Source organism: Schistocerca gregaria, chromosome 1 (assembly GCF_023897955.1).
Source record: "Schistocerca gregaria isolate iqSchGreg1 chromosome 1, iqSchGreg1.2, whole genome shotgun sequence".
Lineage (NCBI taxonomy): Eukaryota > Metazoa > Arthropoda > Insecta > Orthoptera > Acrididae > Schistocerca > Schistocerca gregaria.
In genome coordinates, this window is record NC_064920.1 from 845,987,513 (window position 1) to 846,011,144 (window position 23,632).

Genomic DNA, 23,632 nt, shown 5'->3' on the forward strand with positions numbered 1-23,632 from the left:
CTTCCCGCAACGTGCTGCGTACAACACACGCGAGACCGCGCTCGCCACTTGTACATTGCCAACATACCAGACCGTTTTCCTACCGTGCGAACGATGCTGTGCCGCTGCGGACTCTAACTGCAGGACACGCTTGGTGTTTCAGGAATAGACTTCACCACTTGTCGCAGGAGTTTGCTTCGTTGGACTGGGGAAAGTCAGACTGAGCGGCAGCAAGCAACTAGGCGACAGCTACTGTACTTTTTCACGCGCACAGCCAGCAAGAGAGTATGTGATTCTTCTACATCTACATGTATATCTACATGGATACTCTGCAAAACGCATTTAAGTGACTGCCAGAGGGTTCATCGAACCACCTTCACAATTCTCAATTATTCAAATCTCGTGTAGCACGCGCAAAAAGAACTAACACCTATATCTTTCCGTAAGGGTGCTGATTTCCCTCTATTTTATTATGGTGATCGTTTCTCCCTATGTAGGTCGGTGTCAACAAAATATTTTCGTATTCGGAGGAGAAAGTTGGTGATCGGAATTTTGTGAGAAGATTCCGTCGCAACGAAAAATGCCTTTGTTTTAATGATGTCCAGCTCAAATCCTGTATCATATCCGTGACACACTCTCCCATATTTCGCGATAATACAAAACGTGCTACCCTTCTTTGAACTTTTTCGATGCACTCCGTTAATCCTATCTGCTAAGGATCCCACACCGCGCAGCAGTATTCTAAAAGAGGACGGACAAGCGTAGTGTAGGCAGTGTCTTTAATAGATCTGTTACATTTTTAAGTATCCCGCCAATAAAACGCAGTCTTTGGTTATCCTTCCCCACAACATTTTTTATGTGTTGCTTCCAGTTGTTCGTAATTGTAATACATAGGTATTTAGTTAAATTTACGGCTTTTAGATTAGACTGATTTCTCGTGTAACGGAACTTTAACGAATTCCTTTCAGCACTCATGTGGATGACCTCACACTTTTCGTTATTTAGGGTCAATTGCCAATTTTCGCACCATGCAGATATCTTTTCTAAATCGTTCTGCAATTTGTTTTGATCTTCTGATGACTTTATCAGTCGATAAACGACAGCGTCATGTGCAAACAACGTAAGACGGCTGCTCAGATTCTTTCCCAATTCGTTGATATAGATAAGGAACCGCAAACGCCTATAACACTACCTCGAGGAACGCCAGAAATCACTTGTGTTTTACTCGATGACTTTCCGTCAATTACTACGAACTGTGACCTCTCTGACAGGAAATCACGAATCCAGTCACATAACTGAGACGATATTCCATAAGCACGCAATTTCCAATCCAATTACGGAAACATTCAACAGAAATGTCAGCTGACCATTTCTCTGCGTCAGAGGATGGGCAGCTTATCGAGCATTCAACAGAAATATCAGCTGACCATTTCTCTGCCTCAGAGGATCTATCGAACATTAAGGTATGCTCTACATACTACGACAATAACGTCAGTACTGCAGCCTTCGCTACCTACACAGCAATACATATAACAACTGTTATTATGTTACGCTCCCTCACAACGTATGTATATATCAACGTTATTTATTAATCAGAAATTTACCCTAATATAGTTACAGGGAGTATTCTCAGTTTGTCTTTAGTTTAAAAAAACTAGATAATGTAACTGGTTGGTGTGAATCTGAAAAATACCTTAAACTTGTCCCCATCGCCGAGCAGTTCTTTTGTTACTATAATGATACATGCTCCTTTTTCTTCACGATATAACAACATTTGTCTGACGGCTTTGCGCTCCCTGAGTACTTTCCGAATAATAGTCATTCTTCCTCGTCTTCCCTAAGTTCCATGTACTTCCGGAGTGCTAAAATTAAACTTTTTTTTAGACCAGGTCATGCATGTCTTAAGAAACATTACAGAATAACACATGCACTGCAATATTGTATTTATCCGCCGCCACTGGGCAAGCAACTTTCAAGTAAAATGTCTTCCCAGTACAGGAATATACATAATGGATGTCCCGGTACACATGGTTGGCACAATGTGGAAGGTTGGGGGTGGGCGTGAGTCGTGCTCGGGATAGCCAAATGGTAAGGCGCCGCTCGAAACAATCGGCAGATCCCGGTCAGAGTCCCGGTTCGCCACAAATTTTCACTACCGTCATTCCATTATGTAGCTGATTGTAGTCCTTATTTGCAACTGAGAACGCATTTCATATATAAAGTTATGTTGTGTTACGACACATATTTTAGGAGATTTGGGATGATAAATACTGCGTAGTGTGAAAAATCAAGTTTTCTTAGAAACTTAAATATTTCTCTACATCCATAGCAGAAACTTTTCACTGAATTAAAAAAAGGGTGTCAGAAGGTAGTTGTTGTATCACTTCATATGTTCAGTTGCCAAATTATAAACAACACTAGTTTCATTTTCTACGTTCTGACGCACACCAACGCGCGCCTATGAAAACGTTTCACGCAGCGTCCTGTGGCCCTCATCAGACAACGGAAGGCACAACCGAATTTAAGGATCTCTGCATCATGGTACTGTCCCACATCGGTTAAAATATGCATCTGTGAAACCACTTTTCAATAAAGGTGAAAAAACTGATGTAACAAATTACCACTCAATAAACCTGCTAACAAGTATTGCCAAGGCTCTACAGGCTCTCTCAGGATAGTTTTTGGTCACCTAAACAGTCACAACATTCTCTGTCAATATAAAAATGGTTTCTGCCAATGTATATCAACAGATGATTCTATTTTCTCTTTCACCGATCAGGTTCTGCAGTATCTAAACAGTAAGTTTGCACCAATGGGAATCCTTTGTGGCATATCGAAGGCTTTCGATTCTGTAAATTATGTAATTCTGCTAAATAAAACAGTAATCTATCGCTTAAGCGGAATAATAGGGACATGGGTTCTTATTTTACAGAGAGGAATGAGAGCCTAACGCTGACAATAGTGGAATTTCTGCTTCATCTAAGTGAGGCACAATCAACTTGAGTGCTACAAGGATCAGTGCAGAGGCTCTTGCTGTTTCTTTATTTATAAATGATCTCCGAATCTGTTCCACTACAGTGAGCAAATTAACCCTCTCTGCAGGCGGTACTTATCTCCTAGTCGATAAAACAGCGCGAAAAAACCTGGAAACCTCTGCAAGGAATGCATGTTATGATATTCTCAATTTAACAGCTGTAATAGACTCTCTCTGAAAGTAAAAAAAAAAAAAAATCCTCGTAATATACAGTTTCATGTGACAGGGAAAGAACGAGAGGACATAAATATAAAACATAATGGACTCTTGTAAGTGCTTAGGTGCCGTCATTTATAGTAAATTCAATTGGTCCTGCCATATCCCAGACATGAGAACAAAGACTTCATTCCCACACTTTCGCCATTTACAAATAAGGCTACATTCAGGGTTGCTTATTTTGGACATTTCATTGTACTGTTGTCTTATGGAATCTTTTTTGGGGTAATCAGACCCTGAAGGAAAACATTTTCATTGCTCTGAACAGAATTATACACATTATAAGTGGTGTTAACCTGAAACACAATCCCAGGAATCTGTTCCAGAGTTCTTATTTTGTTGTGTCAGTGTAACTTTACCATGTATGTTTCATTTAATAAACTACTCTCTCCTAAAAACCAATAGTGTATATCATGGTCACACAGTACGAGATAAAAAAAGGACTTACATATAACCAGACAAACTTCAAGCTTCTGCAAAAAGAAATATATTACTCAGACATGACAGTTTTCAATGTTCTACCCAATGACATCAACGTCTTGCTGTGGAAACACCTAAATTACGAGAAAATTGAAAGAACATCTGTAGCAAAATTCAGTTTACTCAATTAATGTATTTTGTAGCATAAATGAACATGAATGTGTGTAGTTTTATTGCATTACTGAGGTGTTCCATTTAGTAACAGCATAAATATAATTTTTTTACATAAAATGTATCACATTGATTTTCAAGTATTAAGGTACTATTAATATGAATGTCTCGTGGTATATGTGTAAATATCAATTCTTGTGTCTTGTTGTATTATTTACCTTATTTATTTTCTTGTATTATGATGTAACATTTCTTTATATGAGTACTATCATGACTATACAATATTGTACTCCACAGTATCCATTATTGTAAATTTTATGAAAATTCATATTCGTAAATATTGTAAAACTACAGAGTCGTTCCATATCCTAACCAATCCAGTGCTATTAGATAGCTGCTAGAAGGTTTCTGTAAATATTTTAATGTGACAGAGGCTTTTTCATCGCAGAATATGTTCGTAAACCAGAAAAACTACTAATTAAAAATTAAACACGTAGTCTGTGTAATTAACTGTGTACATGTGCTGTTTTTTACGTACTTATTTACTGTAAATACGTCGGGAATGAAATAAAACATTTATGTTAACTGAAAGCTACATCATCGTTTGTGAGTACTGGACAACTGTTGCAGGAAAAATAGACAAGTATCCTTACTTGAACAGTCGACCAAATGTTGTTTGTCAATTCTGAGAACTGCAGCAAGTAAAATAAACATTTTTTTCTCCCTGTCATGTCACAATGACCCTCAGTTTCCTGTTCTACTGTGGATAACGAGGTATCTGGCGTTCCCTATCCAACTAGGAACTTCATGTCTTCAAAGTACCACGTAATATTTTCATACACATCTTCTACTTCACTTCCTTATCTTTCTTTGTTTACTTTTTCCGCTTTTTTTACGGAAATTTGTTCAGAGACAATTAAATTTTCCTTGGGCTCAGCATGAACTGATATGTATCGTGCAATACCAGTCTCGCAAGCTACAATATATTTAACCGGCGCCAATATTTTTTAAAACTCTGCAGTCTTCTTCGGTGTATTGTTTAAACAAACCGATCTCAGATGGTCATTATTACTGTGTAACAGTTGTTATCATGCAATAAATATTCAGGGTGTGAGGGAATCTTAAGACGACGTGCAACAATCGGCAAGTTGGCATGGAGGCTATTAAACGCATGGATACGCAAATGATTGGCACTTCATCTCAACTAAATTATGACGGTAGAAGTAACGCTATCTACTTTCTACACACACGGTCCATCACATTAATGTGACCATCGCCCATGTTTGACGTCATCGTGCAATAAACACTCATAGACGGCAGATGGCAGCACTAGTAGTGGAGGATACATAAAGTGTGTACGTGGAAAACACAACCACATGGTCGTTGTGATGCGGAATCGGCGCGACTTATTAACCGTCCAAAAGGGATGATTATTGGCATCCGAGCCAAGGGTGGAAACATTTCCGAAATGACTAAGTTCGTAAACTATCTGCATGACGTCGTGATTAAAGTGTACGTAAATGGCAAAATGGCGCTGAGGCAACCGAGGTGCACCATTGACCATAGAGGACGGAAATGAACGACGGCTGTGGAGATGTGACAGGCGAATAGACATGCGAATGTTGAGCAATTCAAAAAATATTCAAATGTGTGTGAAATCTTATGGGACTTAACTGCTAATGTCATGAGTCCCTAAGCTTACACACTACTTAACCTAAATTATGCTAAGGACAGACACACACACACACACACACACACACACACACACACACCCATGTCCGAGGGATGACTCGAACCTCCGCCGGGACCAGCCGCACAGTCCACATGACTGCAGCGTCTTAGAGTTGTGCAATTGACCACGCAGATAAACGAAAGCGCTACCTACAAACAGTGTCTCATTAAAGACTGTTTAGTGAACTTTGCTGGGTATGGGCCTCCACAGCTGGCACCTGGTTCATTGGGGACGAAGGCTGGAATTTGCACGCCAGTACCGTAACTGGAGGACCACTGACGTGCGACCGGTGTCCTTTTCAGATGTATTACGGAGAGCAGATGGCTATTAGCGTGTACGGCCCTGCAAGAACCTTCATAATGGTCCAGGCCGGAGGAGGGAGCGATACGGTCTGCGGAATGTTTCCATGGCATTCCCCGAGTGATCTCGTCATTCTGGAAGAGACAATGGATCAACACAAGTATACATTTTTCTTTGGGGAACTTGTTCATCACTACATGCGGTTTGCGTCTCCTCGGCACGACGGCATACACCAGCAGGAGAAAGCAACGCGTCTCACAGCTCGTAATATAGTGCATGGTTTGAAGAACATCATTATGGGGTACCTGTACTCCCCTGGAAACCAAACTCGCTGGATTTAAACCAATTCGAGAACCTATAGAACCATCTCAATTGGGGTGTTCACGCCATGGATGCTCAGCAGAGAAACCTAGCACAGATGATTATGGCACTGGAGTCGGCATGGTTCCACAACCTCACTAACACTCTTGCTATACGTCTCGTAGCGGTCCGGGCTTCAAAAACAGGTTATTCAGCTTTTTGATAGGTAGTCACATTAATGTGACTGCACAGTGTGATCACACAGTGGTTCTCTCATCCAGAAATCACAACTGAGTGTTGTTTGTTTGTGAGAGAAACGTGTTGTGCCTTGTGTAAGAAACAGAAACGTCTACCAGCATTTTGTCGGAAATCAACAGAAGCAGTCTCGTAGCTGTTGTAACAATGGTTTATCGTTTTGCTATATTGCTGGCTGCGTGGAGCAGGATCCCACGACTGTCATACATATATGGATTCGACAGCTTTTGGAGAGCGTTAATCAACGCGATTAGTGCCCGAGAACAAAGCCATATTGTTTGATTACATGTCACATACTTTTAGTTAGTAATGCGTTTCTTTGTAAGAAGACATATATGGAGACAGAGAGTGTCGACATCTGAAGTACCAACGACTGTCAGCACAGAAATCATAGTTGTGGCTTCGAGATGCAGCAGCAGGAGGAGCTGACACAGGAGCGACTAATGACAACAATTGACACAGGAGTGGTAACACATCTTCTTTTCAGACAAGTCCCAGTCCTGGGTACAGCATGATGCTGGGTGCGTATGTGAGTGGAAGCTTCAAGGGGAAAGAACATTTCCATATCGCATTCCTCGTCATTATTCAAGCTCAACACCTGTTGGGATGGTGTGGGGTTTCATGGGATACACAAGACGATCACCTCTGGTTCTCATAGCTGGTAATCTGGACAGCGGGCGTTACATTCTTGACATGTAAAGGCTGGTGGCTGTGCTCTATCTGCGGTACCCCCCAACATTATCTTTCAGTAAGATAACACAAGAGTACATGAAGCCTATGCTATTCTATCTGCTTTAGAACAGGGAGGTGTTCGAGTCTCACCCTGGTCTGCACGTTCTCCAGATCTGTTCCTTTTTGGAAAAATCTGCCACGGGTTGCTGAACGACTGACATGGCACCAGTCGCCAGCCACTGTGATTGATGAAGTAGGTCACACAGACTAACAGCATGCAACGATGCATGCATGCATTTGTCGTGCAGAGAAATTATTGTTGCCATATGTTGGCAGTTTTGTGTACTCAGTTCTGCACCCTCTACAGGGTGAAAAGTATTTAAACCGACAAACTATGGGAGGTTGTAGGGGACATCAAAACAAATATTTTTCCCTAATGTCATTTTTTCCTATGAGGATTATTTAAACCGGTGGAGGCCGTATTGCGCTCTGCAATTGCTAGAGGCTGTATTAGATTCCTCAGTTATTAGAGCCGGCCGCGGTGTTCTAGCGGTTCTAGGCGCTCAGTCCGGAACCGCGCGACTGCTACGGTCGCAGGTTCGAATCCTGCCTCGGGCATGGATGTGTGTGATGTCCTTAGGTTAGTTAGGTTTAAGTAGTTCTAAGTTCTAGGGGACTGATGACCACAGATGTTAAGTCCCATAGTGCTCAGAGCCATTTGAACCATTTTTTTTAATTAGAGGGCGTATTACGCTCTTCAGTTGTAGGCAACTGCGGTCCACCAGTGTAGTAGTGCATTATCTCTGTTTACTAATGGAGCGATACACCTGGAGTGATTACACTGGTTTGGTTGGTGCGTACTACGTAGCGAACCACAACGGACGAGCTGCACAGCGGATTTATCAACAACAGTATCCTAATCGCCAGATCCCGCATCATACAACCTTTACTGCTGTGTACCAACGTCTGTGTGAGACCGGGTTATTTGGCAGATTACCTGGACAGGGGCGCCGTCGCGCGGTAAGAACGCTGCAATTTGAGGAAGCTGCCTTGTAACATGTGGAGCGGGAGCCTTCAATCAGCACTCGTGCAATTGCACGTAACATGGGAACGAATCAGACGAATGTAAGAACAGTCCTTCGAGAGCAATTGTTTTACGTCCATTTCACTTACAGCATGTCCACAACCTGGAACCAGTTGATTATCCACATAGAGCACAGTTTTCACAATGGTACATGGAACAGTGTGAAATGCATCATACATTTCCATCCTCTGAATTGTTTACCGATGAACCAACGTTCGGGCGTGATGGAGTCTCCACCATGCACAATTTGCATGTTTGGAGTGAGGATAACCCACATGCCACAGTTACTAGTGCTCCTGGACCAACGGTTCCCAGAAACGTGGATTGGCAGTGCTGGTCGTGTACCATGGCCTGCTCGATCCCCAGATATGTCCCCTCTGGACTTTTTTGTGTGGGGAAGAGATGCGCAACCTTGTTTACACAACCCCTGTTGCATCAGAAGAGGATCTGGTTTCTCGGATAGTAGCAGCAGCAGCAGCAGGAACAATTCAGGATATTTCTGGGGCTATGCCAGTGTCAGACAGTAACATGATCCAACAGTGTAACCTTTGTTTTGCGTGTCAGTGGAGGCATTGTTGGAAATCATCTTAATTGAAATTGGGTTGTGTTAATGTGTTGTCTCTTGGTCATCAAAAAATGGAAAAGTGTTTGTTCGTTTAATTAATTTGCCGCCAGAGAAATCTTCCTCTACCGGTTTAAATACTACTCACAGGAGAAAATTACACGAAGGAAAAATATTTGTTTTGATGTCCCTTACAACCTCCCAGCGTTTGTCAGTTTAAATACTTTTCACCCTGTATATCCCCAAATACAAATTTAATCCTGTATTCTTGTTACTATACTGAATATATCCTTGTTGGTGCTAACATTTACTATTGTATTCGATCTCAAGGCCTGAACTATCTTCTCCACCAAACACTAATTTATTGTCAGTGACATATGTTTCATTTTGAACTCGAATACTTTTTTCTAGCAGTATTAAATACCTGTGCAATTAGTTTCATCCCACTCAGTCATCAATGCAATTTTTGCCAGCAGTGTGTAGAAGGTACAGAGCTCACTCCAGGTTTCACGGTGGTTTTCAAATGAGACAACAGAGAGACTGAGAACATTTGTGTGTAAGCGACGCACCTGCAGCTCCTGCTGGATGTCCCAGACGGGCCCGCGCAGCGCGCGCAGGGCGGCCGCGGCCTCGTCGAGGCGGCCCTTGGCCACCAGGAAGCCGGGGGACTCCGGGAAGAGCAGCGGCAGCAGCAGCGCGGGCGCCGTGAGCGCGGCGCCGAACGCCGCCAGCAGCTGCCAGCCCAGGAACGCGCCCGCCAGGTAGCTGGCCAGGATGCCCACGTTGAACATCAGCACCGGCACGCAGCCCAGCGCCCCGCGCCGCTCCGCGCTCGCCGCCTCGCTCACGTACACCTGGCAAGGCACACCGTGCACGGCTATACGCTCGGTAACAAAGCCTCTCACAGTTGCTGCCACCTACTCGTCCTTGTACTCTGGAAGAAACACATGATATATATACTAAGATGTTATCTGTCCGAAAGAACAGATACCATCGGTGACCATCCATGCAGCTCGTTAGAATGAAATTACAATGAAATGAACACCCTTAGCTGCTTACAGGCGTTGACATACATCAACGGGGACAGATGAAAATATGTGCCCCGACCGGGGCTCGAACCCGAGATCTCCTGCTTACATGGCATACGCTCTATCCATCTTTTTTTTTTAATTAAATAGTGCTAGAAAACCCAGTTTGCTCAAGAAAGATGATATTTACAAAAAAAAAAAAGGGTCTGATAAGTGCTTCAACATGTTTATGTTATTCGTAAACAGCTTTCGCACTTACTTTCGATACTTATAAAATAGATTTAATATTTTATAGGGATATACAATAAACGAAGGATTAACACAGAACAATGTGCAATTCTAATTATGTGTGAAACTAACAAACAGACAAAGATAAGTCATAGGTTCGCTCCAAGCATATCTCTCACACATTCATTTCTGTTTCTTTCACTGCCAATGTTACCGGTAATCCTACCATTACTAAGTCATTTGTATATTGTACCAAAATTACCGAACGCAAATCTATCTACGTCACAAACTCTCCCTCACTTGCCGGCCATATACTGGCAGTGAAAATTGCTTCCAACACCAGTATTCGAATGGGCTATCTGTTAGTCGAACATTACAGAGCAGTCGGGCGTTAACGACCTTCCTTTTTTTTTTTTTTAAAAAAAAAAGGCGTCTTTCAGTTACGACAAACAAAATTAGAATGTACATCCGTAACAACAACAGAACAAGAGTTCCTTCTGAACTATGAAATAGAATTTGAAACTAATAGTGTGATGATAGATAATAAAGAAAGAAAAATGTAACCAAATCCCGCACGCCATTCCATGTGCATGACCCATCGGCGTACAGAACCATGTTCCCAATTGGTACAACATTTCGCAGCGTGTGGAGCCCCATGACGGCGGTCATCCTCTGCCCGGTACTCCCCAACTGTGAGGGGGGTTATCGAAGACACTGCGCAAATAGTTCTCAAATAGTTGTCGGTATCGGGGTGTAAACTCAAGTGTGATATGACTGTCCTGGAGAAATTGCCAGTAATCAAGCACCATCTTCTCATCATCTCGAAAGAGGTAGTACATGGACATGCCTTTAAACCATGTGAGAGCGTGAGTCTTCGCAGGTGGGAAATAAGTATCCTCTGGACAAAGGAGGAGCCGTGGCTCAATTGTGCGAGGCGCGATACGTAGGTAGCAGGCGAGGATCTTCTGCACTAGCAGCCGTACCTCTAACGCCGATCCACATGTGAAACGGTGTTCGTCAGTATCCACGAGGTGGCAACGTGGGCAAAGGGGGGAATCCGTCATCCCAATAGCGTGCAGCCTTTGTCGTGTTACAAACTTCCCGTTCACCACCTGGTACCACGCGGCTCGTACCCGCGTGGGGAGGAATGGCTTCTGGAGCGTTCTCCACACTGCGGGCCACGGGGTCGTAGGGCTCTTCCTCTCAATCACATTGCGAGGGATGGACCTCAGCAGCAGTCTGTAAACGTCTCTCGCCTTGGGAGTGCGAGTGTTGGGAAGGTCTGGGTGCACGTAACTATGCTCAAGAATAAATGCCGAGAAGTGCGAAAGTGAGGGTGTAATGTGCGCAACCGAGACAGGTGGCAGAAGAGACGCCGGCAGCAATTCCTCTAACAGACGTCCCGTAAGAGACGCATCTGTGTGGGTCCACAGTTTCATCATTGTGCACACGTATAATGCTGTAGCCCTCGTCCCAGTCCGCCATCAAGCGGAGGGAGGGTGAGTGTTTCGTAGTGGACTTTGAATAGGTGTCCGGCGGTAAGGTAATATCCAAGCGCTGCTTGCAGTCTGTGTGCCATCGCTGTCGATATCGGTAGGACCTGGGCCATGTGGATCATCTTAGTCGCCACGTGAAGGTTGAGGTATCCCACACGCTGTAGGAGGTCCATCCGTCAAAGTAAGTTCCGGCGAACTTCTGTGCGTATTGCCTGTAGTAATCGTGCATAGTTCATGGCAGCCGTGCGGCGCACATCCTGTGTAAATGTTATGCCCAAGAACCGGATCTTGTTAACTAGTGGGAGAGGGGCTAAAGCGTCCTCCTGTAGACCTCTCCCAATGGGCATCGCTGCCGACTTGGGCACATTCATGAGGCTGCCCGCTGCCAATCCATAGCAATTGATCCAGTGTATCACCGAGCGTACCTAGTCACCAGATCGGACAAGTAATAGAAGGTCATCAGCATATATCCTGCAATGAAAGGTGTGATCCCTCAATGACATGCCCGAGAGCCTGTTTTTCAACCCTCCGAGAAGTGGTTCGAGTGCGAGTGCGTAAAGGCGGACTGACCGTCGGATCGGAAAGGGGCCCGCAATCCGTCCATTCACCAGTACACGGGATGCAGCTCCTCGGAAAAGGCGCTGAAAGATGTCGAGGAAGTCAGGCGGGAAGCCCATGCGGGCCGTAACGGACAGAAGGAACTTGTGGTGAACTCTGGCGAAGGCGTGGTCGAAATCAACGGAGATCAGAGCAGCTCGAAGGCGACAAGATGTGGCGATGGCTATTAAATCCCTGCATTCACTGGTTGCCGTTTGCATGTTGGTCACTCCGCCCTGTGTCGTTTGCTCCATTGAGAGGAGTAGGGGCAGAACCTCCTTTATGCGGCTGGCGAGTATTCGGCCGAAGATTTTATAGTCCGCGTTGAGCATTGTAATGGGCCTGTAGTCCTCGACCGTCCGACCTCTGGAAGGCTTGTGTATCGGTATAAGGAGACCTTCCACGAATGCAGGTGGCACGTGGGACCCGGGGGTCATCAGTTCTTGGTACATGATGATCCATCGGAGCATCATTAGATCGCGGAAAGTCCGATAAAACTCGAGCGGCAGTCCGTATGGTCCGGGAGATTTGTTGAGTGCTCCCTTGTTAAGCGCGTCGCCGCTGCTGCATTGTCGAGGGTGTGCGACACGTGCTGCAGTATGTCGTGATTGTACACTTCCTCGTCCTCCGTATTGACCTCTTCGTAAAACTGGCGATAGTGATCTGCGAAAGCTTCTGTAACCGCCGCCTGAGTCATTACGACCCTACCACCTGGCAATACGAGGTCCGTGATCAGCTGCTGCCGACGTCGGCGGCTGTCGAGTACGATGTGATGCATAGATGGGTTTTCTCCTTCCGCTCGGTCTTGACGTCGCGATCGCACTACGACCCCCTCCAAACGTTTCCTTGAATTCGGCGGCTTTCCATTTGTCGGTTTGGAGATGGTGGTTGGCTGTCGAGTTCGCGAAGCATCGTGTAATAAAAGTCCAGTGTGTGACGATGCCAAGCTGCGATATCTTTTCCGAATTGTGTTAGCACACGCCGAAACGCTGGTTTTGCACAGTCCACCCACCATGCTAAAGCCGATGGGTAACGGGAAGACGACGTTCGCAATCCAGCCATGTTTTGGCGATAATCTGACGGCATTCCGGGGCTTGAAGATGTGCCACATTCAGCTTCCAGGGTCCTCGGCTGCGACATATCCGCTGCTGTTGTAGAGTGAGTGTGCATATGAAAGCGCTTTGATCGGAGAAGACAAGCGGCCAACGTTCGGCGTCCAATACTCCCGGCGCTAGAGCTCGTGAGACATAAATGCGGTCTGGCTGTGTGACTAGTAAGGTATGTCGTCCCGGGACGGTTACCATGCACTGTCTCCCACGTGTCGGTGAGAAGCAGATCTCGAACCAGGAGCCGAAGTTCTTGACAAGTCGAGAAATGTGCGACTTCGTCTTTGGGGTGGAGCACACAGTTAAAGTCGCCGCGGAAGATATATTGATCGCAGCGGCTGATAAAAGGGGTGCGAGATCCTCCGAGTAGAACAGCGATCGTTCGCGGCGTTGGTCAGTTCCTGATGGCGCGTAAATGTTAATGATGCGTGTGCCCAGTGCTGTGATCGCCAGCCCCCTTCCTGACGGAAGGTAAGTCACTTTGTCGATGGCAATTCCGTCGCGAACTAGTATTGCCGTACCGCTGCCACTCCGGTCCACCGGTGACACGTATGTCACATAACCGTAGAAAACGGGGAGGGCCGCTATATACACTTCTTGCAACAGGGCAATGTCAACATCCGAAGAACGAAGCATCTCACGCAGCAACTGGATCTTCACTGCCGTTCGTATCGTGTTGAGGTTAAGCGTGGTGATACGATAAGCTTGTTGCCGAATCGCAGGTGTTAAGTTATCCATTAAGACTGGAATTACCTATGACGCTTCTGACTGTATTGACACCTCCCCATCCCCCCAAACATCACCTGCAGTCGTTTCTAGAGAGCCGGCGACAATGGCGTAGGCCCCGTTGGCGTGGCTTGCATGATGCCGTCGTCGTCGTGGTCATCCGCCCACGTCGGGGAACTCAAAGCAAGATCGGCTTCCCTAGCTTCCTCAGGACACGGCATGGGTGCTTGCACTCCAGAAGGTGGTGGGCAGCATCTGTCCTGCATATCGGCATCCGATTTTGCCACTGTAGATATATGTGGTTTGCCCTCAGCTCCGTTCGGTGGTGCCACACTGCAGCAAATGGCGGCTGCCTCTGTGGTAGCGTCGTCATTGAAGGTGGAGTCGTCGTCCTCTGGAGGCTGTGTCGCATCCCGTTCGGAAGTTGCTCTACGCCTCCGCTTCCGTCGCTTCGGAGAGCGCTGCTTCCTGGCGTGTCCTTCTGTGTCAGACAATGGCAAAGATTCACGACGTTCCGGCACAAAGGCAGCCGTAGGCACAATAAGCGAGTCTACAGCCATGCTATCGTCATGTATGTTGTTATCCGTCGACGGGGGCGGCGGCATCTTAGTTGAATCCGCACGCAATTGTGCAACACGTCATCAACACAGATTTTCTGTGAACCTTTGGGCAGGCATTGTTGGTGATGTCTTGATTGGGTCTCATGTTCTTCCACCTACGCTCAATGGAGCACGTTATCATGATTTCATATGGGATACTCTACCTGTGCTGCTAGAACATGTGCCTTTACAAGTACGACACAACATGTGGTTCATGCACGATGGAGCTCCTGCACATTTCTGTCGAAGTGTTCGTACGCTTCTCAACAACAGATTCGGTGACCGATGGATTGGTAGAGGTGGACCAATTCCGTGGCCTCCACGCTCTCCTGACCTCAACCTTCTTGATTTTCATTTATGGCGGCATTTGAAAGCTCTTGTCTACACAACCCCGGCACCAAATGTAGAGACTCTTCATGCTCGTATTTTGGACGGCTGTTATACAATACGCCATTCTCCGGGACTGCATCAGCGCATCAGGGATTCCATGCGACGGAGGGTGGATGCATGTATCCTCGCTAACGGAGGGCATTTTGAACATTTCCTGTAACAAAGTATTTGGAGTCACGCTGGTACGTTCTGTTGCTGTGTGTTTCCATTCCATGATTAATGTGATTTGAAGAGAAGTAACAAAATGAGCTCTAACATGGATTCATGTCCACATAACATATTTTCTTTCTTTGTGTGTGGGGAATGTTTCCTGAAAGTTTGGCCGTACCTTTTTGTAACACCCTGTATATAGTTAAGGCTCACGGGCCACCTGACCATCTTCTTTTTCTGTGTGAATGCACAAACAATGCCAGAACTCTTACGGAAATCAGCAATTCGCCTCGAGTAATGGCTCAGATGGTTAGAGCGTCTGTCATGTAAGAAGGAGATCCCGGGTTAGAGTCCCGGTCGGGGCACACATTTTCATCTGCCCCGTGGTCGTATGTCAACGCCTGTAAGCAGCCAAGGGTTTTCATTTCATCGTAAAAACACATGAAATAGCTATTCCACTTTTGTTTCTGCAGCTCTTTCACACGGCATCTTTCCAGACAGACTAACGTATACTGCTGTTAAACTCCTTTTAAAAAAAGCTAGTAGAATTGATATTAATAACTATTGATCTGTTTTTCAAACGTTTTTGAAGAGGTAATGTATTTAACAGTGGTTGAACTTACCTGCAGATATTAGAGACTGATACAGCCACTGATTTCAGAAGGGCCTCTCCACGGAGCATGCCGTTTGCTAGTCACTGACCATTTACTAAAATATACGAATGACAAGATTTCATCAGTCAGGAGTTTTTGTGATGTGTCTAAGGTATCTGAATGTAAAAATCACATTCTCAATGGCTTCAACGGTTGGAAAGGGGAGGGGCATGTTAGCTTGCCTAGGCCGCTCTCATGATGAATGTTCTTCTGAGTGAGGACAAATTATTACTGCCACGCACAGGGTTCAGTTCTGGGGCAAACATTATTCTTGCTATCTCAGGATCATTCAGCTGTCCCTACCAATGGCGTTTTATGCAACCGGCACTGCGTCTGTATCAGGAACAGTATCCAGACAGACTGTAGCCCCGTAATCGATATAAGTTCCATCTCAGAACTTTGGATGACTGTTAGCAAATGGAATCATACTTTAAAAGAACACAAGTTAGGGTTGGCCATCAATTACACGGTAATTTTGGACCGAGATAGACCTTACTTCTGCCATACTTATCCAAGTGTCTTCAGTCTTTCTTTGTGTGATTACGGTTTTTTTTGTATGTGTAAGTTTATTACGTTTATAGTACTTAATCATTCGTAAGTCAGAAATGTTGCGTTGTAAAGTGTGTTTCACCACTGGAAATAATGAAATTAACAGAAGCTATCAAAAAGGGAAACGTGCAAGTAACAACATTCCGGTATATAACCAAATGAGGATATTAACACATGACGTGCTATGTTAATGTGCTAAACTAGTTTCATATTCAAAATTTTTACAATAGTTCTAAGAAGTCTTCGGATACGTTACGAGTTATTCTGTGACATTTTGACAATGTGCTTCACATCTACATAACGAAATGATCAACAATACTGTTCTGTAGAGGTAGCTAAAACACCATGTATAAATGACCTTTTATCTTTTGCTGATATTTTGGAAAAAGTTCTTTTTGCTGACGACGGCACTATCATAATAAAGCCCAAAATAGCTGCGGCAATAGAAGGAGCAATAAATGAAGTATTGACTGGTTCTCCATAAACGAACTATCACTAACACTCCTTATTCAGTTCTGTACAAGGCAAGATATATCATCAACAAAGACAATTCCACGCATTGTAAATGAATTATTTAAAACTGATTGGTAAAAATTTAATTGGTGCATACCGATCACAATTTGATGTAGAAATCAAATATTTCTGGTTCTCTCAAACTCCTCAGTCACTAACATTTGCTCTGCACGCAGTTTCTGATTTTGGTGACGATGGCATTAGCAAATTAGCTTATTTTAAGTTCTTCCATTTACTGATCTCTTCTGAAATAATTTTTCTGCGGCAATTCCACTCACAGACACAAAGTATCCATTGCACATAAACAAGTTATATGGATTATGTCTGCTGTCCATTCCCAGACTTAGTGCAGCCAACTGTTTTAAAGCATTTAGAATAATTTTACTGTCTTATGGAGTTCACTTTGAAGAATTATGGCACTCTTCTTAAATATAGTACTAGTAAGAAAAATAACCTCCACTATCGGTGGCTCAACTTCATTCTTGCTCAAAAAGAAGCAAAGTATGCAGCCATAAATATATGTAACCAACTCAGTTGTAAATTAAAGCTGCTGGCAAGTAAAAGACAACACGTTTTGTTACTTAGGTGAATTTCCGAGCAGATAATGTGTATGTGGTTTGGTTATATTTAGCAAATTTTGTATTAAGGTTTTTCAAAAACTCAATAATGTATATGGTCAGGATGTAGCCATGTCATCACAGAGACGATGCAAATTATTTCTAAACCTTCTGACAAATTCTACTTATTGGATGGTTCTCTTACATTTGATCCACGGATGATGCAGAAAACTAAACTAAACTTAGTAATTGGGAAACTATCAAAAATAGGGGTTTGTTTGGTTGAAGAGGTATTTGGACCTGTATCCTTGTTAGTCATGCTGACTACTGTATGCTATAAATCATAAAGCAGAGGTAAAGCCTTTCTCCTGCACCATTTAACTCGTGTATCAGAAACGCTTTGAAGTAAATAAAATAAAGGTTCAAGACTGGCAGTTATATTCAGAGTGAAAGGTTTTCAATGATAAAGTTCCTTGATGAGATTGATAGCAGAAGTGAAAGTGACGTACAGGACCTGTTCTGTAACATGGGCAGTTTACTGAGCACAGAATACAGATCGAGAGTAAATGATAGACAGACGAGAGTTTTAAGAGGAAACAGAAAAGAAATTAGCGACTAGCCGAAGATCAAATTTGGGGATCACGAGTAAGACGAAGTAAAGCAATTCCATTAGCCTGGAAGCAAAAGAACATCTGATAGAGACAGCTAGTATGGCATAAAATGCAGACGAGCACAGGAAAAGGGGGCATTTCTCGCCAAAAGACCTGTAGCAAGCATCATCCTTAATTTCTGGAAGAAATTTCTAAGAATGTTTACCTGGAGTACGCTTTGTATTAAAATGAGTCATGGACTTTTAGAAGACAGGAAAAGAAGATGTGATTTTACAGAGAGATGTTGAAAGTTAGATAGACTGATAAGGTAAGAAATGAAGAGATTGTCCGCAAGATCAGTGAGAAAGTAAGTATACGGAAAATTCTAAGTAGAACTAGGGACAGGAGCACAGGGCATGTATTACGACATCAGGAAATGAGTTCTGTTGTACTTTTGGGTGACTCAGAAAGGGAGAATTATAGGGGAAGACAGACATTGGAATCTACACGGTGTATATTAATTAACAGTTGAAGCAGACTCAGGGCAGAGTATATGATGAAACCAAAAAGGTTTCAATAAACATCGGTCTTATCTGAAATGTAAACTTATGGCCTACCTTAACATGAAATACAACACTGCCGCACTGTGTTACAAGTTACAATTTACTGCAGACTCATATCTGTTAAAGGAAGTATAGCAGTAGCCGTCCTAGCACTCGCATGTAATATAACACTTGTCTGTGCAGTGAACTCCTAATCCTGTTCTCCGGATCAACCCGTAAATCTTGAGAAGACTGTACAATTCGCTGCTCCAGTTCAGTGTGCGTGCTAAGCCTTTAACTTCTGAGATGACACAGGTAAAAAAATCCGGATGATCGAGGTCATGCTATCGTGGACTCAAATATACAGGTATTGCAAGATTAATTCATCTTGGACCATGTTAGTTTGTTAGATATCTTAAATCAGCAACAAAATGTGCCATGGTCTCGACGAGCATATTCCAGGACTCGAAAAATGGGTCGTGAATCGAAACTGAGCTGAGTTAAATTAGGACTTCATCGAAAGTACATTTGTAGTAGCTGGGTCAGTACTTTACAGTGAAGTCACTTACCTCACAATTGGTCCATGTTTACTGGAACGTTTCTGCTTCTATTGTAGTATGGTCTAACATGCATGAGATTCCGGTTTTAGTTGTGAAGCAACTTATATACAAGGGTAATCCCAAAAGTAAGGCACATAAGTATATAGACGTGTTTATTTCTACAGTGATTTACATCAGTTTACAGCTTGAACATTTAGCTATTTTTCGACACAATCACCATTTTTGTCGATGCATTTTTGTAGACGCTGTTGCGGTTTTGCATGCCCATATCATACCAGCTCACCGCCTCGCTGAAGAAGCATGCCGCCACTGGCGTGATTGTTGCTTGGTCTCAGGTGTAAAGTGGTATGCCCAGGTTTCGTCACCCGTGACACTTGAGTCCAGAAAGTTGTCCTATTCGGCAAAAGGTGGTGAAGAAATGCACGGGAAACATCAACTTGTTGCCGCACGTGGTCCTCAGCCAGCATACGTGGAACCCACTGGCACACACCTTCCTGTAGTTCAATGTTTCCATTAATATTGTGTGAATGGTGCTTCGGGAAACCTCAGGAACCAACGTGCAGAGATCATCAAGGATGATTCGCAGATCTTCACGCATGCTTTTCTAGACCTTCAAAACTGTCTTCCCAAAAATTGACGGTCTCTAGTTGCTTTGTTCGTCGTGAATTTCTGTCCTAACAGCTGCAGACTCTCTTCGCGACTTACGAACATTTTTGACATTCACGCACGACTCACCACACACTTCCATCAATTGGCGATGGATTTCAATTGGTGCAGTGCCGTTTGCGTTCAAAAACCGACTAACTGCGCGCAATTCGCACTTGACGGTAACATCCAACGGGAGCTCCATTCTCAACGGCTGCCAAGCCAAGACTGAGCGCCTCAGCGATAAGATCATCAGTTTCTAAGCTTACACACTACTTAGCCTAAATTATCTGCACACACACACCCATGCCCAAGGGAGGACTCGAACCTCAGAGAGGCATGCGCATGTTTAGACACAGCGCGCGAAGCACTCTTCATGACAGTGTGTCCAGCTGCCACACAAACTGAGTTCTGTACTTACAAAAAGGAGGAGACCTTAGAGATGAACGGAGAGGAGAGGGACCGACCTGCGCGGCGTCGGTGATGACGCCGAGGCAGACGCCCATAATGACGTGCGCGGCGTACAGGTGTGAGACGGCGGTGGCGGCGACGACGAGCAGCCAGGCGAGCGCGAGCGGCGCGGCGGCGGCCCAGAGCGCGGCGCGGCGGCCCACGGCGATGCACGGCCCGGCCAGCGCGCCGCCCGCCAGCGCGCCCAGCATCGCCAGGCTCGCCACCCACGAGCCCTGCTCGTCGCTCACCTGGAGCCCGGAGCCCGCCGCCTGCAGCGACGGCAGCGCCGGCGTCACGTAGCCCAGGCTCGCGCCCGACGCCAGCGCAACCCAGCACGCCAGCAGCGCCGCCACCAGCTGCCGGGACAACACGGCATTACTGGCGGCCAGAGCACGAGTCCGTGTCGAGGGTTGCATACACGCTATTCTCCCGGTTCTCACTCAGGCAATACTACGCTACTGGCCATTAAAACTGCTGCACCACGAAGATGACGTGCTACAGATGCGAAATTTTAACGGACAGGAAGAAGAAGCTGTGGTATGCAAATGATTAGCGTTTCAGAGCATTCACACAAGGTTGGCGCCTGTGGCGACACCTACAACGTGCTGACATGAGGACCGTTTCCAACCGACTTCTCATACACAAACAGCGTTGCCTGGTCAAACGTTGTTGTGATGCCTCGTGTAAGGAGGAGAAATGCGTACTGTCACTTTTCCGACTTTCGTAAAGGTCAGATGGTAGCCTATCGCGATTGCGGTTTATCGTATCGCGACATTGCTGCTCGCGTTGGTCGAGATCCAATGACCGTTAGCAGAATATGGAATCGGTGGGTTCAGGAGGGTAATAAGGAACGCCGTGCTGGATCCCAACGGCCTCGTATCACTAGCAGTCATGCAGTCACGTCTCGATCCCTGAGTCAACATATGGGGACGTTTGCGAGACAACAATCATCTACACGAACAATTCGACGACGTTTGCAGCAGCACGGACTATCAGCTCGGAGACCGTGGCTGTGGTTACCCTTGACGCTACATCACAGATAGGAGCGCCTGACATGGTGTACTGGACGACGAACCCGGGTGCACGAATGGCAAAATGTCATTTTCTCGGATGAATCCAGGTTCTGTTTACAGCATTATGATGGTCGCATCCGTGTTTGGCGACATCGCAGTGAACGAACATTGGAAGCATGTATTCGTCATCGCCTCACTGGCGTATCACATGGCAAAACGGTATGGGGTGCCATTGGTTACACAACTCGGTCACCTCTTACAATGAGATTTTCACTCTGCAGCGGAGTGTGCGCTGATATGAAACTTCCAGGCAGATTAAAACTGTGTGCCCGACCGAGACTCGAACTCGGGACCTTTGCCTTTCGCGGGCAAGTGTTCTACCATCTGAGCTACCGAAGCACGACTCACGCCCGGTACTCACAGCTTTACTTCTGCCAGTATTTCGTCTCCTACCTTCCAAACTTTACAGAAGCTCTCCTGCGAACCTTGCAGAACTAGCACTCCTGAAAGAAAGGATATAACGGAGACATGGCTTAGCCACAGCCTGGGGGATGTTTCCAGAATGAAATTTTCCCTCTGCAGCAGAGTGTGCGCTGATATTCTGTGAGTACCGGGCGTGAGTCGTGTTTCGGTAGCTCAGATGGTAGAGCACTTGCCCACGAAAGGCAAAGGTCCCGAGTTTGAGTCTCGGTCGGGCACACAGTTTTAATCTGCCAGGAAGTTTCGGTCACCTCTTGTTCGCATTGGCGGCAATTTGAACAGTGGACGTTACATTTCAGATGTGTTACGACACGTGGCTCTACCCTTCATTCGATCCCTGCGAAACCCTACATTTCAGCAAAATAATGCACGACCGCATGTTGCAGGTCCTGTACGGGTTTTTCTGGATCCAGAAAATGTTTGACTGCTGTCCTGTCCAGCTCATTCTCCAGATTTCTGACCAACTGAAAAAGTCTGGTTAATGGCGGCCGAGCCACTGGCTCCTCACAATACGCCAGTCACTACTCTTGATGAACTGTGGTATCGTGTTGAAGCTGCATGGGCAGCTTTAACTGCACACGCCATCCAAGCTCTGTTTGACTCAATGCCCAGGCGTATCAAGGCCGTTATTACGGGTAGAGGTGGTTGTTCTGGGTACTAATTTCTCAGGATCTATGCACCCAAATTGCGTGAAAATGTAATCATATTTCAGTTCTAGCATAATATATTTGTCCAATGTTTACCCGTTTATCATCTGCATTTCTCCTTGCTGTAGCAATTTTTATGGCCAGTAGTGTAGTTTCTCAGTAAAACTTTTACTTTCCATAAAAAAGTTAAAAACCACTGTTTTAGGATTCGTGTGTGTTCTCCACTGTGTAGTCTCTCTCAATCTGTATGGCGAAAATTATGTAAAAAAATTACTTTTTCACTTCTTATATTCTGATATCACTGCTTGATAACAAAGTGATTTACCTTTCGCTATTGCTCAAAGTTGTTGTCTTACTTGAAACTAATTAAAACAGCGCATTTTCTGAAAAGTTTGCAGTAAAAATGTAGTCGCTAGCCAGTTTACATTTGGCGCATTCTAGGTTATACAGTGCTGCATACCAAATGAAGCTAAAGTATCACAGTTGTTTATGAGGACCAACCATACCTTTTTTCCAGTCTTGGTTAAATACGTGGCATGTTTGAAAGGAGTCTACAACGAGACTGGCAGTGGTACACTAAACATGAGGCTGAAAGGTGGCGACCCTTTGGCCATGCCATCTTTCACCTCCTTGTTAATTACGCAGTTCCTGCAGGTACGTAGTGAGCCATCATGGGGAGTAATTATAGGTAAGACAGGGAATGACTGTTTGCCGCTATTAACAATAGTTGTGGCACTAGATTTTCCTGTGTCCATGAGGGTGGCAGGGAGACGTGCCGAGAACGGTAGACGTGAAAGAAACAGCCGTAGGCTCTTCTAGGAAAGCTCCTGGGCTTCTACAAAAGCGTGATCGCTTTGCTTGTGAGCGCATGCGGTGGTGTTCCGCCATAAAGTCGGCCGAAGACGGCAGCCCGGTCTTCTGCTTCTATTAAGATAGAATTAAAATTGTAAAAAAAGAGTGCACAGTATCGTAAACTGTATTCTGGTTTACATACGTTGAGTATGTGGAATATGTGTTTTTGTTATGTTTGTCAAAAGAAGTTATTGTTTCAATGTTCTTTTCCCACTCATTTAGTAACCTTGTATTACTTTCACATGAAAACGAGACGAAAAAATGGAATACTTTGGCGCGTCTCGTACATTGTCATCTCTTGTCAACTTGACGCTTTAGTTAACACGCCTTATAACCTTTCATTCCGATCAAATAGATGTATAAACTATTTGTTATGTAACATAATTTACAATGCTAAAACCGTCTGAGTTGTCACATTACTTTTCAAACTTGCACGATGTTCGTCGTTTCTACCATTCTAACCAACTCTTCTGGTTTTCCGTGGAGGCTGAATTGTCGAAAAACAGTGTAACACCTAGCTATAAAGCCTGTTG

General features: G+C 44.8%; 1 protein-coding gene across 3 annotated transcripts in view; it reads right to left on the reverse strand.

Moving 5' to 3' along the window:
* Nucleotides 1-23,632, reverse strand: part of LOC126272587 (facilitated trehalose transporter Tret1-2 homolog) — a 340,117-nt gene that overhangs the window by 13,620 nt on the left and 302,865 nt on the right. For all 3 annotated transcript variants that reach the window (XM_049975536.1, XM_049975518.1, XM_049975527.1), the window contains 2 exons: nucleotides 20,122-20,463; nucleotides 9,295-9,579 (listed from right to left, as the gene is read on the reverse strand). In XM_049975536.1, coding sequence (XP_049831493.1) covers nucleotides 9,295-9,579; nucleotides 20,122-20,463 — 627 coding nt within the window. The remainder of the gene's footprint in view (nucleotides 1-9,294; nucleotides 9,580-20,121; nucleotides 20,464-23,632) is intronic.